Raw genomic sequence first — 17141 nt, forward strand, 5'->3', positions numbered from 1 at the left:
CGAGTACGGAAATGAACACACACAATATGGTGATACCGACTAATGCAGGTGATATTGAAGTAGATATAGAACAGACCATGTCATTAATCCTAATGGACTGAAATTACCAGAAATCCCATAACATGACCTCTGCCCTCAACCGAAAAATGGTGGCATCAGTCTCGGTTGGTACTACAAAAAATGGTCGTGAAAATTTGAAGATGGATGGAAAGGCCGAGGTGTGTGTGTGTGTGTGTGTGTGTGTGTGTGTGTGTGAGAGAGAGAGAGAGAGAGAGAGAGAGAGAGAGAGAGAGATATCATCATCATCATCATCATCATCATCATCATCATCATCATAATCATCATCATCATCCAGACCTCCATTGGAAAAGTGCGGTGAGTATTGTACTCTTATGGAAAGCTTATTTCCAGTTAAATTGCAAAGCCAACGATAAATATAAGAAATCAATTGCAAGCGATAGTAAGGGTACATGTCAATAAATACAGTTGAACTAATTGACAGACTGTACTGAGTTACATTGCACTAGTAGCTACTATGTGCTGACGCCTTTATAAAATACTTACCTTTGGTGGAAAGACATTCTGTCGCCCATGATGTAGGCCGGTTCGATTTCTTCGTAGGTGCTGTCACCTTGCCTCTTTTTAAGCCACTTCATCTGTTCGGGTGGGTTTCCCGCCTGACCAATACAGGTGATGTTAATTGGGGCACAGTCGCTTTGGCGGTGATTGATCATTTCCACTTTGCCTTTGTTAACTGTAGTAAGAAAAAAAAACATTTTATATATATATATATATATATATATATATATATATATATATATATATATATATATATATATATATATATATATAATGTTTTTATGGTGTGAGTGAGTTAACCTGTGTCTAAATTTAAATTCTGTTCTTTTAATATGAGTTTACTTCTTAAAAGCGATAAATTGTAGCAACCTGTGTGGTGTTTAATTGTATTTGGGTTTTTGATAAGCGCTGATTCAATAAGTCTTTGTCAAGATTTATTTAATATAAATTTAACGAGTTTTGCTTGTCTGAAGTTAAAAGAATGATCACGCTTCTTTGAATTAGAGAATAATGCATTCTGGGATTTGATATCCTTTATATTTCTTTTATGTTCATTGAGCCTTTTATTTAATATATGTTGAGTTTCGCCAACATTATATATATATATATATATATATATATATATATATATATATATATATATATATATATATATTGTTGGGTCGATTAATCGGAATCGGGAATCAGAAAAATCGGAACTTTTTAGGGTATCGGAATAGGCATCGGAAAAATTTGAGCCTATTTTCCGATGTCTTTAATCATCTTTTTTAATTTGATTTTTGTTCAAGAAAAATCTTCCACTGCTTGTAGTAATAATAAAATAATGAATATTTATTGATTTCAATTTTCAGTAAGACTTAAATCTCTAGATTATCCCCTCGCAAGTGTGATTTTACATTTGAGAAAATATATGTACATTTAAGATGTTTTTACGGTAATCGAGACAAAATAACTCATTTATAGTTAAATATTTAGAGATTTATAAAGAATCGGAATCGGAATCGGTAATTGTATCGGAATCGGGAATTTAGTACGGAATCGGTAATTGTATCGGAATCGGGAAGATATTGGAATCGTCCCATCACATTATATATATATATATATATATAATATATATATATATATATATATATATATATATATATATATATATATATATATATATATATATACTAGCAAAAGTACCCGTCGTTGACTGGGTTCAAAACAGCCTACAGAAAATGGACTCTGATTTATGAAAGTATGATAGCTTATGAAAAGGAAGGGTTGTAAAGAGATAGCTTCGAATTTGGGGGTATCAAAACCAAAGCAAAATATGATGAAAGTAAAAATAAAATGGATAAACACCATAATTTATTATACCATACCTGTTCACACTGAAACACTTATCACAATATTCTGTGGATATATATTAAAAAAACCTTGTTAAACTTTGTGACATATTTCCATTCTATGGAGGTCAGGTGCGAACGAACACCCCATAATTTTTTTATACCATATTTCTTCAAACTGAAACATAATTATCAAAGTATACTTACACAGATAGATATGAAAAGTCTTTATCAAAGTTTGTGCCTATCTCCATTCTATGAAGGCCATGCGTGAACGCAGACCCCACAATTTTATTATACCATCCCTATTTAAGTTAAAACATAATAATTTGTGATGTGTATATATTATTTAATTGGAATTCTTTATTGAGATGAGTATCATTTATTAATTTTATTGATTGCGGACTCATCTTTTCTTAGTTGTTTCACGACGTTTCGGTCAACTATTCTTCTGGCGTTTGTGATGTGGTTATTATTGGAATTGTTAGTTTGTTTAGCGTTATAAATTATTGTATTATTGGTGTGAGTGAATAAAAGGAGATGTTTGTTTATAAGAGAAGTGTCTGGTGCATATGGTTTTTGCTTATTGGTTCTGGAAACTATATGTTTTGCTTTTTCTTTGCATTTATATAAAAAATGTGAGGTATTGCAATGTTTTCAAAATTTTTGTGGGATAGTTGAATGTTTCGTCCAGATATTCTGGACTACAAATCTTGAATGCACGCTAGAAAAACAGATTATCACGCATGTTTCTTATTTTGTTATTATGGTGTGAGTAGACACAAAAATGATTACATTAAACTATAATGACAAAATAACTCTGTCAAGGCAGGACATGGTGCTTCAGGCGGACCCTTCTCAGATGGGTCAGCAGAAATCAATTTTAGGACGTATTTGACTCTTATACAGGTAAGAGGATTGTGTTGGGAATGAGATACCTTCTGGACAGTAGAATGGCACAACTATTATTCAAGCGTCCTACACAACTGATTTGATGTAAGTCCTCCATTAAAGGTCAGGAATAAAGCCCAGTTAAAGAAGCTTGTCAAGCAGGATGCTTCCTTGAGAGTATGGCCATTAACATTAACTGGAGCCAAGTGGGGTCCAGAGCGTTGGTGTTGAAAAGATTGGTCTTGGGTTCGTTAAAATTAACCAGCTACCGTTTTCCCCATTGCACTACATGTTCGAGGTCGAAGGAGGGAGACTCAAAGAGATCTCAGTCATTGCTGGCCTTTGAAGTGTCGCCCTAGATGGTAGTGTCGTCTGCATATATACATATGCGATGTCAGTCAAAACGTTAACTAATGTGAATACTAACTATAAAAAGGCTCATTTTGTGAATTAATTATTTTAATTCAATGATTATTTTGATTACAATATAACAAATAGTTTTGTTTCGAAATATTTTTCTTTTCCTAGAAAAATATTTAGCATTTGTGTTCAAATGCCCTTTTCATTTGAGGGAACGACTTAATTTTTAACAAGTTGCGATTTATTTCGAAATTGTTCTTTATTTTCTTCGTTTTGCTGACGTTTAAAATGTGAAAAAATATCGAAATTACAAAAATGTTAATGTTTATCTTTCGATATGAATAAATGAGAACTATTTTATTCAGTTTTTACAACAAAATTATGAATGAAATGTTTATCATTTTAAATTAACGTTTCAGTGTGAACCGGCTACGTCAACTATTGGTTTAATATGAAACATATGGGAGATTCGCACTTACCGTAGAAGTTCAATCGGATTTCCTTTTCAATTGGTTGCTGTCCCTTTTCATAATAGATGCATTTGTAAATGTTCTGGTCATTGCACTTGGGTTTCTTGAGGGTCATTTGTAAGAAGGTTCGGGTCTTGCTGAGTTCTTTCTTGAATTCGAAACGCGCTTTCGTTTCGTCGCTTTGCCATTGTACGCGTGGTCTCTTGTCCGGTTGGTAGCTGAGGAGTTCACTGCTGCCGGCGAGCACGGACAACTTTTGCAGTTTGTTAGTGTTGTAGTTGGATTCGCATGAAAATGTCAGACCGGAGCTCAAAACGGGTCGAACAGGGTCAATCTGGAAAGTCACTGGAAAAAAAAAGGAAATAATTAAACAGTCAGATAAAATAAAGGAGACAAAAAGGGAATCACATAAATCTTTACTTTTATAGAAAAAGAATTTTGTCCTTGTTTGTTTTTGTTCCTTATGGACTCCTAAACAGCTGGGCCGATTTTTATGAAGTTTCACACAAATGTACTTCATGCATTTGGCAGTGTTTTTTTGTTTTTTTTAGATAGGTTTTTTATATGTTTTAAATCTGACGAAAGAAGGAACGGGCGATTTTGACTAAAATTAACGCTTTACACAACCTAATAGCACAAGTGTATTTAAGAAGTTTTATTGCTACACAAGCCGAAAGGCCTGATATATAAAATCAACATAAGATTCTTTGATATGATAGAGGCGTGTTCGAAACGAACGTTTTTGTTTAGAGCACAATTGAAGCATGATACCTGACTCTTACATTTTACACTTTAAGTCATTATATATAAAAACAATTGTATAAAATCAGCAGTTTTTCTCTACAGTGCAATGTAAACTACAACGTGTTGTGGACTAAGTCACTGCGCGGCTATCGATGCGCTGCGATGAATCTTCAACTAGAGCAGGCAATTAATCGATTTGTAATCATGTTATAGACGTTATATAATGTAATCATGTTATAAACGTTATGACATGTAATCGTGTTATAAACTTTATAACATGTAACCATGTTATAAACGTTATAACATGTAATCATGTAATAAATGTTTAAAACATGTAATCATTTTATAAATGTTATAACATGTAATAATGTAATAAATGTTTATAGCATGTAATCATGTTATAAACGTTATGACATGTAATCATGTTATAACGTTTATATCATGTTATAGACATTATAACATGTAATCGTGTTATAGGCAGAGACTATTAATAATCGCGCCATATGCAGAGGAAGTTTCCTAAGAATAGGGAAGATACATTAATATATTAAAGGCGTGAAAGGATAGTTTTTAATATCTATTTCTATCTCTACGCTCTATTATATAAAAGTCAATTTGTTTGTGTATGAGTTCTTTCCTCATAGGTTCCGAAACGGTTGAGCCTTTCTTTTGCAAAATTTAAACATAGGCAATTCAGTATGTCTGGCAGTGTTCTTAGATATGTCTTGTACAGAAATTCATCCGATAAGTATCGAAAATCTAAAAAACCCGATCTTAAAAATAGTCATATTTTTATATAGATAAAAAAAGAAGAATTTTTACAGGGGAATATATTACGTTACATCGACCAAGGGAAATAATAAAATCCCAGCAAATCATTTCTCCTTAAAAAACAAACAAACAGATATATTGTCAACTGGAGATATAGCTCAATGGTAGAGCATTAGACTACAGATCGATTGATCCCCTTTTCAAGTTCGGGTGTACCTTAGGATTTATTTTAATTTTTTCTTATTAATGAGTTCAATTTACGATGAAAGAAAAAGCAGCATTTAAAATCGTCGAAAATCATTTCTTCATTTGCATATTTTAAGACTAAACATTAATCAGAAGTGACTTTTCCAGAGCATTCAGCATATTCATGTATAAGCGTATTGTACGACTGGGCAACGCCAGGATGCCAGCTAGTCAGCTAAGTAAATGTGAGTTTAAAATTGTGTTATAAGCAGATTACATATATATGTATGTGTGTGTATATATATATATATATATATATATATATATATATATATATATATATATATGTGTGTGTGTGTGTATTTATAAATAAATAATAATTATTTTTACCCACTGACATTAGTGTTTCATCAGCGTAGGAAGTGATAATTATTGGCACTCAAATGTTTTGATCTCAATCAAAGAATCACTTTTCACGTGCAATTCGGTATTCAATCTCAGGCCACTAAGAATGATCACGAGAAATGAAAGAGAATTATATTCTTTATAAAATGTATAATAATTTTATGCATAAATATAAATTGTTATTTTACCTATTTACCTCATATATATATATATATATATATATATATATATATATATATATATGTATACATATGTATATATATGTATATATATGTATATATGTATAATTGTGTAATAATATGTATATATGTCGAATTGTGTAATAATAAAACTTCTCAAATACACTTATGATGTGTAAGGTGTTAACTTTAGTCAAATTCGTTTATTCGTTCTCTCATTGGATTATTTCGATTATCAATACTTATCGAAGACATTCCGATACAAAACCCATCTAAGAACACTGCCAGGCAAATAAAGTACCTTCGTGTGAAATTTTATAAAAATCAGATAAGGAACAAACTCACACACACAAAGTTTTTTTTATATAATAGTAGAGATGTTATATTCAATAATTTCAACATTTCAAATCTGCAATTAATATTACAACTTTTCATACTAATATACCGTACTTCGAGGTAATTGCGCCAAGTTCGAGGTAATTGCGCCAACTAGCTAAAGTGCTCTTTTGGCAACCAAGCATATAAAGAGCAATTTTTTTTAGTTGGCGCAATTATCCCTGGATTTGTCACAATTATCCCAAGGTACGAAATATAACATTTATTAATATTATGTTTTTTATTATGTGAAATGTTTTTGACTCTTGGTGGGGTGAGGGTATGAGACCAATGATAATACAACATTATTAGCGGCTTGTTAGTTCGTACACTCTTCAAGCCATCGTATTCAGTTATCCGATGAAGAGGAGAATAATAGAGGTTATAAATCTGAAACGTTCTTTCTCAAGAGATTTTACGTTTTTTTTTTGGCGAATCGCCAGAAAAAGGTTTTTAGTTTAACTTCATTCTAAAGCCATAAGGACTTTTCGAAACGATCGAAACAAGAAAAGAACTCCTTGGAGATTTCATAAAGTCTGTTTAATTGGAAAATTATTCCAGAAATTTATTTTCCTCGAGCAGAAGTAATTGAAATTGATAGCAACAGAGGTAATTAAGTGTCAATTGTCGGGTGGATATCTATGCATCTGTCTCAAAAGTAATAGGATCGATTTCATATCTTAAGATGGGCTCAACCATCTTATTAATAAGTTGGTCGGCCAACCTGTCACGCATAACAAGTTTTAGTTTCACATGCGTCCAACCATTTCAATAATAAGCTCTGTCTATCGGCCTGTCTCTCTTCAGTTTGAAATATGAATTTTAAATGCGTTCACACTAGTGATGGGACGATTTCAAAAATTTTCTCTATTCCCATGCAATTACCGATTCTTTTCTAAATTCTCGAGTCTGATACAATTTCCGATTTCGATTCATATTCTAAAATCGCCCAATGCTTAAAAGGGTAAGATTTAAATCCTTTTTTTTGGGGGGGGGGATAGGAGTTAATAGTGACAGTTATTTTAACATTTTTTTTTAATTTAATTTAATTTTAAACACAGTGACACATATTATAACATTTTTTAAAATTTAATTAATTTTTTAACAGTTACACCTATTTTAATACGTAGATATAATTTTCTTTTGTATTTGATAACTTTTTTAATGTTTGTATTGTCTAGTTTGTGCATTGTATTCAAGATTTTTTATAAACCCATTGTAAGATTTCCATCTATATCTTTCACTTGGGTCATTGTGTCCTATTCATCAACCATGCCATTGTATACATTTCCGGGCTATTTTGTTCATTACCATTTTTACGTCAATTCGTTATTATATTCTATAGGTTTTTGTTTTACAGTTAGTTTAAAACCAATAAATATTTATCTTTTATCATTTATACCAGCGACAGAAAAATTATGTTAAAATAAACAAATAGATAAATAAATAATCGTTTTTGAAATCCGAAATTAAATAAATTTTTTTCCGAATTCGATATCAAAAAGCGAAAAGTCTTCTGATTCCTGATTCCGATTAATCGTTCCAGCATTAACCCGTATCATATACTCAGTCGGTAGGTCACTCAGCTACGCTTAAGTTTGAAATAGAAAATTAGTTTCGTCTATGCATCCTCATAGGAAGCTCTATCTGTTTTTCTGTTGGTCTGTCCGTCTCTTATGTCCTCATCGCATACTGGCCAGACTCAACACGGCTCAGATTCCGTTTTCTGATGAGAACCAGTCTGTGATTCTACAAGATATTGTATGTGGCAGGACGTCGACACATCGTTGCAAGAACAGCAAAGCCTAACGCCGTCGGCTCCCCTGACCTTCGGAGAAACCGACACAATCCGTCTAATGTGATTACTGCTTCGTTTCGGTTTCTTTTTTCATACGTCCCATTTTGAACTAACATTCTCATTGCTAAGCCTGTGAGTTTAATGGACGAATCTTAAGAAAAGCCATGCTTGTCCCTTTTAACTTGCCTCCTCACCGGGGTAATTTTTGACACATGGTCACCTCATTTTAGGTAAAGGATATCCTACTTTTCCCTCAAATGGCACTTTTAAATAGGATAACATTTTTTGTAATTCCTCCAGTCAATAAGAAGTTCTGCTCCTAGCGAGGACAAAACAAATACAACAGATACAAAAGTCAAATAAAATGTTTGTTTATTATTTACGCTTAAGATTCTCTTTTAGAGATTATCGGATCGACACTGATATTGGACGCATGTTAATTTGAAAGCAGTTAACTCAGCTCTTATTAGCACAAAAATCAGCGTTTGTCTACTCACAAGTAAACCATGTTGCAACTGAACTGTAAGGGTCTATTGCAGTAGGGCCAATATTTATAGAAGGACACATTGATGGAAAGTTGTGTAGTATTATATTTAAATTGAAGAAACATATATTTCTGCCTTTTTCTACGGATGAAGAAGAAGGGAGCGTAGAAGGAATTCTAAAGAAGTTGCTGTTAATCAGGTAGTGGAAGTATTTAAGCTAAAGGGTTATAAGTAATAATTTTGTCGGGGCATATTCCATAGAAGTACCTGTAAAACGAGCACATGGATGCAGCAGTTGCTGAAGTTCATGTCTGCGTCACATAATTTATGTTTAGCAGAGAAATCTTTGGTTTGATTCGATACGATAGGAGTTGGCACTTAGTATACAGTATGGAACCTATTAGGTTAGAAATTCTGTTTTTGTGCGCTATTTTTTTTTCTTAATTCTTACATCTGGACCAGAAATTGTTTCTGCAACTTCTAGATTTTATTGGGTCCATAAAAACCCGGTTTCCCTCAATTTCTCATAACAGAATTTCCAAGAACTCCCTTGTCCTGTTCATTTGTTGATAGTATCCTGTTGTCACTTCGAAAACACTTCTCGCCAACAATATCCATATTTACCTTTGTCACCGGTTTAGCTGTCCTAAATACTTCTTTTTTATGGTCATGTTTTTGTCATATATCTGTTAACTGTTGTGGTGTTAGTTGTTGAATAATTAAGGAGGACAACACAGTAGATTACTCTCCTTGCTGTTCACTTTACCACCTGATAAATATTCCTTTCTCTCCATCAATGACAACGAGGGTAGGTTCTGCCATATAAAAGTAGAGATTGCGAACCATTTGTCATCCACTTGTAAGGTTCTACTGAGTCATGTCTACTATACAATGTAGCACAATGGAGTGTGTAAATGTCTCCACTGGACGATCTGTAAAAAGTTGAATACCCATTGTAGCAGCAAGTCCTGGGAACATATACTGGAAAAAAACAGTTGGAAACAAACCTTGATAGAGTTAAAAAAAAGGACATCATAGCCCATGATAGGATACCCTTTCTCTTCTTTGCAGCCTCTCATAGAAGAGACGTTGCGAGTCTTTCTCTGCTTTATCGTTATTTTCATAGCAAGTCCTCGTCTGAGCTCCAATCTATGCCCAAGAGAAACACTCGTCTAGCTGAAAACACTATCAACAATTCCCCCCACTCTTTATCTATTCCTAAACCTAAACGTAGATTCCATGAACAAATATTCTTTCTTAGAACTGCACGCCTGTAGAACTCTCTTTCGTTTACATGCTTTCCAACTGACTACAATATGGCCGTCTTCAAGTCCAACGTAAACAAGTTCTTGATGAGCAGTTCCCCTTAAGTAATCTAATTGTCCAAATTTACACTAATAACGATTACTACGATATTGTCTCATTGACTACTATAAACTCTTTAATCATTATCCTCGAGTTGCCTTTGCGCCTTGATAAGTGGTGACTCCTTTGTAAAAAAAAAAAAGCTATGGACTATCCACGACGACTACGCAATTCCTTCAGCTAGATATCTAAAAACAAAAAACAAAAACAAAAAAAACAAAAACAAGAAAAAAAACGGGCATAGTTCTATGGGCCGAGAAAGAGAAAGTATCAGCTCTGGAATTAATCAGTGTTGCTAATGATGCTAACGTAAACAGAGTTGCGATGTAGAAAATAACGAAATGTTAAGGTCTTATGTAAAACATGAAAAGAAATTGGAATCTTAAGATCTTCATTATTCCAGTAATTATAGGAGAAACCAGATTCATGAAAAATAATTTTAAATACTACCTGGCGAATATGGATGGTCAAATACAATGAAAAATACAAATAAATGCGTTTGAAATGACGGTTAGAATCTTAAAAAGATCTCTTGGTTGGAACGTCTGAAATAACGGGTGTTCATTCTAGAGCTGCTACTTTCTCCTTCTCGACCCATATAACTGTCAGGTTTACCGGCTCTGTTTTTAGCTATGCAACTGTGGGGTGAATGTCTAGCGTTCTGTAGGATGCCCCATTCACAGCAAAAGCGAAATGACGAGAAAATTAAAAAAAAAAAAAAAAGAAGCAAACGAGACATCTACACTCATTCATCGTTTCCGGTTTTCTCTGATACACTTTTTCTACTTTCTCGTTCCACCACCATGTCACTCTGTCATCGACTCACAACTCTGGTTTGTTACCTTTACTTGGACTTTTGGCCAAGATCAAAGTGTAGTATCTGTCGGAACAGATACTGCAAGCTATGACTAGCAAAGACTATATGTGAGGGTAACCCCACATATCTGACCTTGGTCACTGAAGGGGCAACCCTTCATACCAACAGTTTCTAATCCAGCTCCCATTTCCCACCTCTCGGGAGCTGGTACCCCCTTTCCCCCCCTTCCCTCCATCTCCACATTAAAAAACGGCCTTGTGCCTAATTTGCTCAGTGGGGAAGCAAATAAATATCATCAAAGTGTAGTATCTGTTCCGGCAGATACTGCAAGCAAAGACCCTATGTGGGGGCGACCCCACAGATAAGACCTTGGTCAATGTAGGGGCAACCCTTCATACCAATTGTCACTATCCAACTCCCCTACTCCCCGGGGAGTTGCTCCCCTTTTACCCTCCACTCCTCACATTAAAAATCGGCCTTGTGCCTAATTTGCTCAGTGGGGGCGCAAATAAATACCATCTGTTCTTCAGATGCTGCACTTTCTGCCTGTTCTCTTTCGGTGTGGGATAAGTCCTTCACAACTGAGACAATCTTTATTTTTGTACCTTTTCTCCACGTTAAAAAACGACCCTGGTGTCTAACTCTGTCTCGTGGGGAGGCATAGTAAATAGGTACCTTCAACAGTTTATCGTTCAATTTCTTTCACTGTTTTTCCACACTTTATAAAGTTAATGCCTACGTCACATAATTCACATTCAGCAGAATGATCTTTTTATTTGATTCAATGAGTTGTACGATACATTATCCCTTTTATGGATACATTCATAGCAAAACGCAGGTTCCTAAACCAAAAAGAAAGAAATCACAATCCTGCAACGTCATGTCCGCACACGACACACATCTGCACAGAGACTCAAAAGTAGTAAAAATACAACTTACCAGTTGCGGCATCATAGACTGAAACAGAGAAAGAAATACAGATTAATATTTATTCAATTAGATAAAAGGGATTGCTGATCGCTGACATACAGAAATTAAAAGATTAAAATAAAAAAAATGTAAAGCAAACAGGACTAGAAAAATAGAAGTAAAAAGAAGTGCTTATCAAAATGTTGGCGTTTCAGTGACCGAATTACGCCCCCTTGGTTTTAGACATTATTCTAAATTGAGGGTTGACACTAGAAACCAAGAAAAATAAAAAAAATGGGGAGAAAAAAAAAAAACGAAAAAGGGGGTACTATCTTGCAAATAATATTTTTTTCTAAAAAAAAAGACAGTTATGTTCCGAACGAAGCTTCCAGCCTATTAGAAACATGAGCCCATCTTAAACTCAAGCCTCGAATAAAATATGTCAGATAAAAGTAAAATAACAGAAAAGTGTCAACTTCCTTGTGATGGAAAAAAGTGGGGTCCACTACACATTCCGAAAAATAATCCAGGAAATGTAGTTTCAATAATATGCGTGAATTTAAATTGGATGGACGCCAGTTTTATTTTCTATTTAAAAAGTCTTCTACCACTCTCTATAATTTAATTCCATAATACAACAATATCTTTTCGAAATATATAGGAGAGAGCAAAAATTCAAACAATTACGAATCGAAGAAAGAATGCGTTTTTATTAATGTTTATTGTTTGTTTACATGTGTTTGTTTAGAAGATATCTTATACACATATTTTCTCTCACGACTCATATATATGTATATATATATATATTTATATATATATATATATATATATATATATATATATATATATATATATATATATATATATGAAAAAAGAAAATGAAAAGAAAAACAATTTGGATTGAGAGTCACGTGATCCGATTAAAAACATTAAAAAATATATTTATAAAAAATTGAATCAGATAATATGACTTTCAATTCAGATTGCTTTTCTTTTCATTTTTTTAAATAAATTCAATATCTAACGAAAAAGACACATTTTTTGCCTGATGAGATCTTAGTTATTAATAATTACAGATCAAAACATTGTCATGCCGTTGTAATAAAACCTGTGCATGTACGTAGAAATTAATATTAATATAATTAGCTCTATTTCATATTGAACACTATTATAAAAACCGACTAGATATCCTTTGGATTTTATCTTACGAATACATTCTTAACCTGGACTACAATACATACATACATACATACATACACACATACATACATACATACATACATACATACATACATACATACATGCATACACTTATATATATATATATATATAAACACACATATATATACACATATATATACATATATACACATATATATATATGTGCACGCGTATATATAATTGCAATATGTGACTTAATAAATTTTTGAATAGTCTCTTTTTTCTTAGAAAGGTTTTACTTGTTTATCAAAGTCTGATGGCAGCCATACAATAAACAAGCGATTAAAAAAACTGTCGGCCGACAATTCAAATCTTAATTAAATGGACATAAAATTGACTGGAGAAGAGAGATATATGCGTGGGAAAATTATTGCTTTTGGTAGCATGAAATTTACGACTTGTTGTCTTTGTTAATATTTTTTCGACTTCAAACAATGGCGACAACAACAACAACAACAACAACAACAACAACAACAAAACATCCATATTGAAATTTGTATGGATGCAGAGACGATTTGATTAAATACGCTTTTTTTGAGAGCAGACGTGTTTGAACTTTTATTTGTATTACGCACAAGTTTTGTATATAAATTAAGGAAACACTTCACGTCTGACTGTCCGTATCTTGTTACGGACACCAGTGATCAGGAGTATGCCACTGATTTCACTAATCATTCATGAAAGAGAGAAAAAGAAAGAGAGAGAGAGAAGAGAACGAGAGAGAGAAAGAGAGAGAGGGAGGGAATAAAAAGAGATAGAAAGAAAGGGTAGATAGTATAAAAAGGGACAGTGTGGATATACCCATGCGTAAAAACAAACATGATTTTTTTGTACGCATGGATTTAAAAGTCTGAGAGAGAGATCGAGGAAGGAGAGAAGGAACGAGTAAGACTGATAAATGAAAAGAAAAAGATGGAGAGAGAAGCGAAAGACACAAAAAAGATATAGAAATAAAGAAAATATGAGAAAGAGTAGAAAGTGAAAGTTTGCGTATATGCATATATATATAGCCTTGCGAGGATGATACGCAGGCACATAACTGTAGCTATGATTACCAGAAATATACTTTAACTAAATTAAAAATAAATCTTGTAATAACATTGGAGTTATCTAGAATGTTTTATGCAAATTATTTATTGCAATAACAAAAAATAGACATCATTACAATCTACGTAATAACATAGTGATTCACGTCTGATCCAACACCATCATTTTCATTAGCTATTTTAAATAATGAAATCGTTCATTCGGCAAAGACGAAGTCTTGATAGCTAGCATATGAAACATTAAAACAATTTTTATTCATACTTTTTACTAGCATTTGAGGAGAATAGTGTAAATTTTACAATTGTTTGATATTATTTTTGCGTTGTACTGATATATAAACTTGATACTACAAGAAAACGTACGTGTGTCCGCCTCGTTTCAATAATCACGTATGCAAATTTTATGATTATGAGCGAATAACGAGAGGATTACTCTTAATGATAACTCATAATAATAAAATCGAAAAGAAAAGAATAATTACGTATGCAAACTTAAATTTTATGAATATAGAAAAGAAGATTAACATCAATAATATCTGACAATATAAACGAAAGGATTTCTGCCATTTTTAATATAAGCGCAAACATGATATTAAAACAAAACAAAGAGAGAGTTTTGTCTTCGTTTTCTTTTCGATTAGTTCTGTCTTCTTTTTCTGATCGATTAATTTTGTCATTGTTTTCTGACCAATTGTCAATGATTTAAAGTAATGAATGGGAATTAAATTGCGAATCAGTAGCAACCAGGTGAAATGTAATAGTGTAAATGCTGGCAATGAAGAATTGACTATGTTATCAACATTTTCAATACAAAATCCATGAGAAGCAAATGAAATGCTCATTGAACTTAATATTTTTCATTTTAACTAACGTAACACGCTATTATAGGTTTATTATAAACGTAAAAAATATTTTTCATTAAATATTCAAACTCAACTTTAGCACAAATTTTGTAAGTCTAAACACACACACACACACACACACACACACACACACACACACACACACACACACACACACACACACATATATATATATGCGTGTGTGTATGCATATGGACATTAAATAAATATAATTACTGGAAAAGTGATTACATGCAATACTTAATATCTAATATATAATTATGGAATGTTTATAATTACTGAAAGACAAAGTTGATTAAGATTACTACTCAGTATATGAACATCAAAGGGCGGAAATTTCAACGAACAATTTCTACAGTTACCTCCCTTGAATTAGTTATTAATTAGAAATCATTTTGCTTGCGTGGTTGCATAGAAATCTGAGAGGTTCGTAATGATAAAACAATTATAATTAGTCTCAATACAGAAAAGACATCTAATAATAATAATAATTAATCAAATTCATTAACGATACATATAACATTTGCATGTATACAGGGTGGCCGACTTAAAAGTAGCTTAGAAAATGTAGTAGAGAGGAGAAACATTCTTTTATTGTTTAAATTACATGTAATGTTATTAAAGATGCTGGAGGTGCTCCCCGTTGACATCTATGCATTTCTTGGCATGTTTAACAACGTTTGTAGATCTTCTCTGATGATTCTTCTTATAGCGTTGGTAATTTTCTCTTTTAGTTGTTCTAGATTGTGAGGATTATTTGCATAAACTTTTTATTTTAAAGTCCCCCAAAGATAAAAATCACATGATGACAAGTCCGGGGAACGTTGTGGGCATAACCCTTTGCTTATTGTTCTCTCTTCCGTAAACATGTTATGAACTAGTGTCAGTGATCTGTGAGACGTCTGACATCTAGCGACATCTTGTTAAAAAGAAAGAATTGCATTTTGTTTTGTGGTGTCAGTTGGTCGTTAAGAGAAATATTAGATAGTTCGGATTACTTTTTAAGTGGGCAACCCTGTATGTTCTCTGTTATGCATGCAATCCTATACAACAATTTCTGCGAATATTGAGGACGGCAATATCACAGTGAACAGATATATTCGCACATGATATAAAGAAACCTCGAAGATTTCTGAAGATTCATGAATTTCTCATGAAAAAGTATAAACATATAAGGTTCTAATAATCGAGAAAGAAAGCTAGAAGCAAGTAAGATTTCATTTAAAAACTTGCTTTGATATCCGATATAATACTGCTTTATAGCTGGTATATTCGCCGCCTTGTCATAACTTTCTAATAAACTACCTATACATTAATTATAACTTATGCTCAAATGGACCCTACCTACAATAAGTTCAGCCATGTTGACTTGGTCAACACAAACACATGGACTTAAAAAAAGCTCCCTAAATCATGATTTCTATTCCGTTAAGCCTCTCTTGACTTGTTCAAAGTTTATCTGGAAAAAAGTGTAAAATAAATATTTTTCAGGATAGTACTTTAACGATTGAATAAAGGAGGTTTTTGTATTAAGAAGAAAACATTGAAGAATACTTACGTTTTATAGCTGATAGAAAGGTACACAGTACCAATAATTTCGTCACCGAATCCATTTTAAAAAAATTTCTCCTTCACCTAGAAAATATAAAGAATCATGTTTGTAAGATATTATGGCATAGGAAAAGGGATAGTATAATAAAATATAATCAATGTTTTCGGTAATGAACAAAAATCAATACATTATTAGGAAACAGTATACGTTTCAAGCATTTATTTATTTATTTTATGTGTTATTCAATCCAAAGGAACATATAGCCAATGATGCATAAGGCGCTACTGTAATAGGGGCAATTTTTATATGGAGCAACCTAATTGAAGAATTGGGCAGTAAAATGTATGTTCATATTACACTTAAATTCCTGCATGCATGTACAATCAAAGAAACAGGGAACAGGGAGGATATTCGAAAGGCAAGCGGTCTAATGAAAAATTATTAGAGTAAGTCATTTTCCAGTATTTATAGACATTTATAGCAAAGATGATGTGATTTTGCTACTTCTCGGTGATTAGAAAACATTTTCATTGAGTAAGTACAAGTACATTAAGTTCATCGGAGCACATTCTGTGAATTATTTCGAAACGAGCACATGGATGTAACACTCCAATGATGTAACATGGTCTAGTGCAAGGCGTTACCCATCCGGTTACAGACTATTTGTTGTATTCCATTGTGTGGGAAGAGCACAGTGGTTGGTGCCCCACACAAGATGTGGCAACAATTCTCCATTTGTCCGGGCAAATGTTGGCTTTGTAAACATATCGGATACTGGTAGGTGTGAGAAGTTT

General features: G+C 32.9%; 1 protein-coding gene across 2 annotated transcripts in view; it reads right to left on the reverse strand.

Annotated features, from left to right (window-relative positions):
- Window positions 1-17141, reverse strand: part of LOC145277773 (uncharacterized) — a 150452-nt gene that overhangs the window by 7639 nt on the left and 125672 nt on the right. For both annotated transcript variants that reach the window (XM_080129521.1, XM_080129522.1), the window contains 4 exons: window positions 16354-16430; window positions 11696-11713; window positions 3641-3976; window positions 565-754 (listed from right to left, as the gene is read on the reverse strand). In XM_080129521.1, coding sequence (XP_079985647.1) covers window positions 565-754; window positions 3641-3976; window positions 11696-11713; window positions 16354-16408 — 599 coding nt within the window. In that variant the 5' untranslated portion in view covers window positions 16409-16430. The remainder of the gene's footprint in view (window positions 1-564; window positions 755-3640; window positions 3977-11695; window positions 11714-16353; window positions 16431-17141) is intronic.

The sequence above is a fragment of the Euprymna scolopes genome, chromosome 6, assembly GCF_053919585.1.
Source record: "Euprymna scolopes isolate OS-2025 chromosome 6, ASM5391958v1, whole genome shotgun sequence".
In the NCBI taxonomy this organism is placed as follows: Eukaryota; Metazoa; Mollusca; class Cephalopoda; order Sepiida; family Sepiolidae; genus Euprymna; species Euprymna scolopes.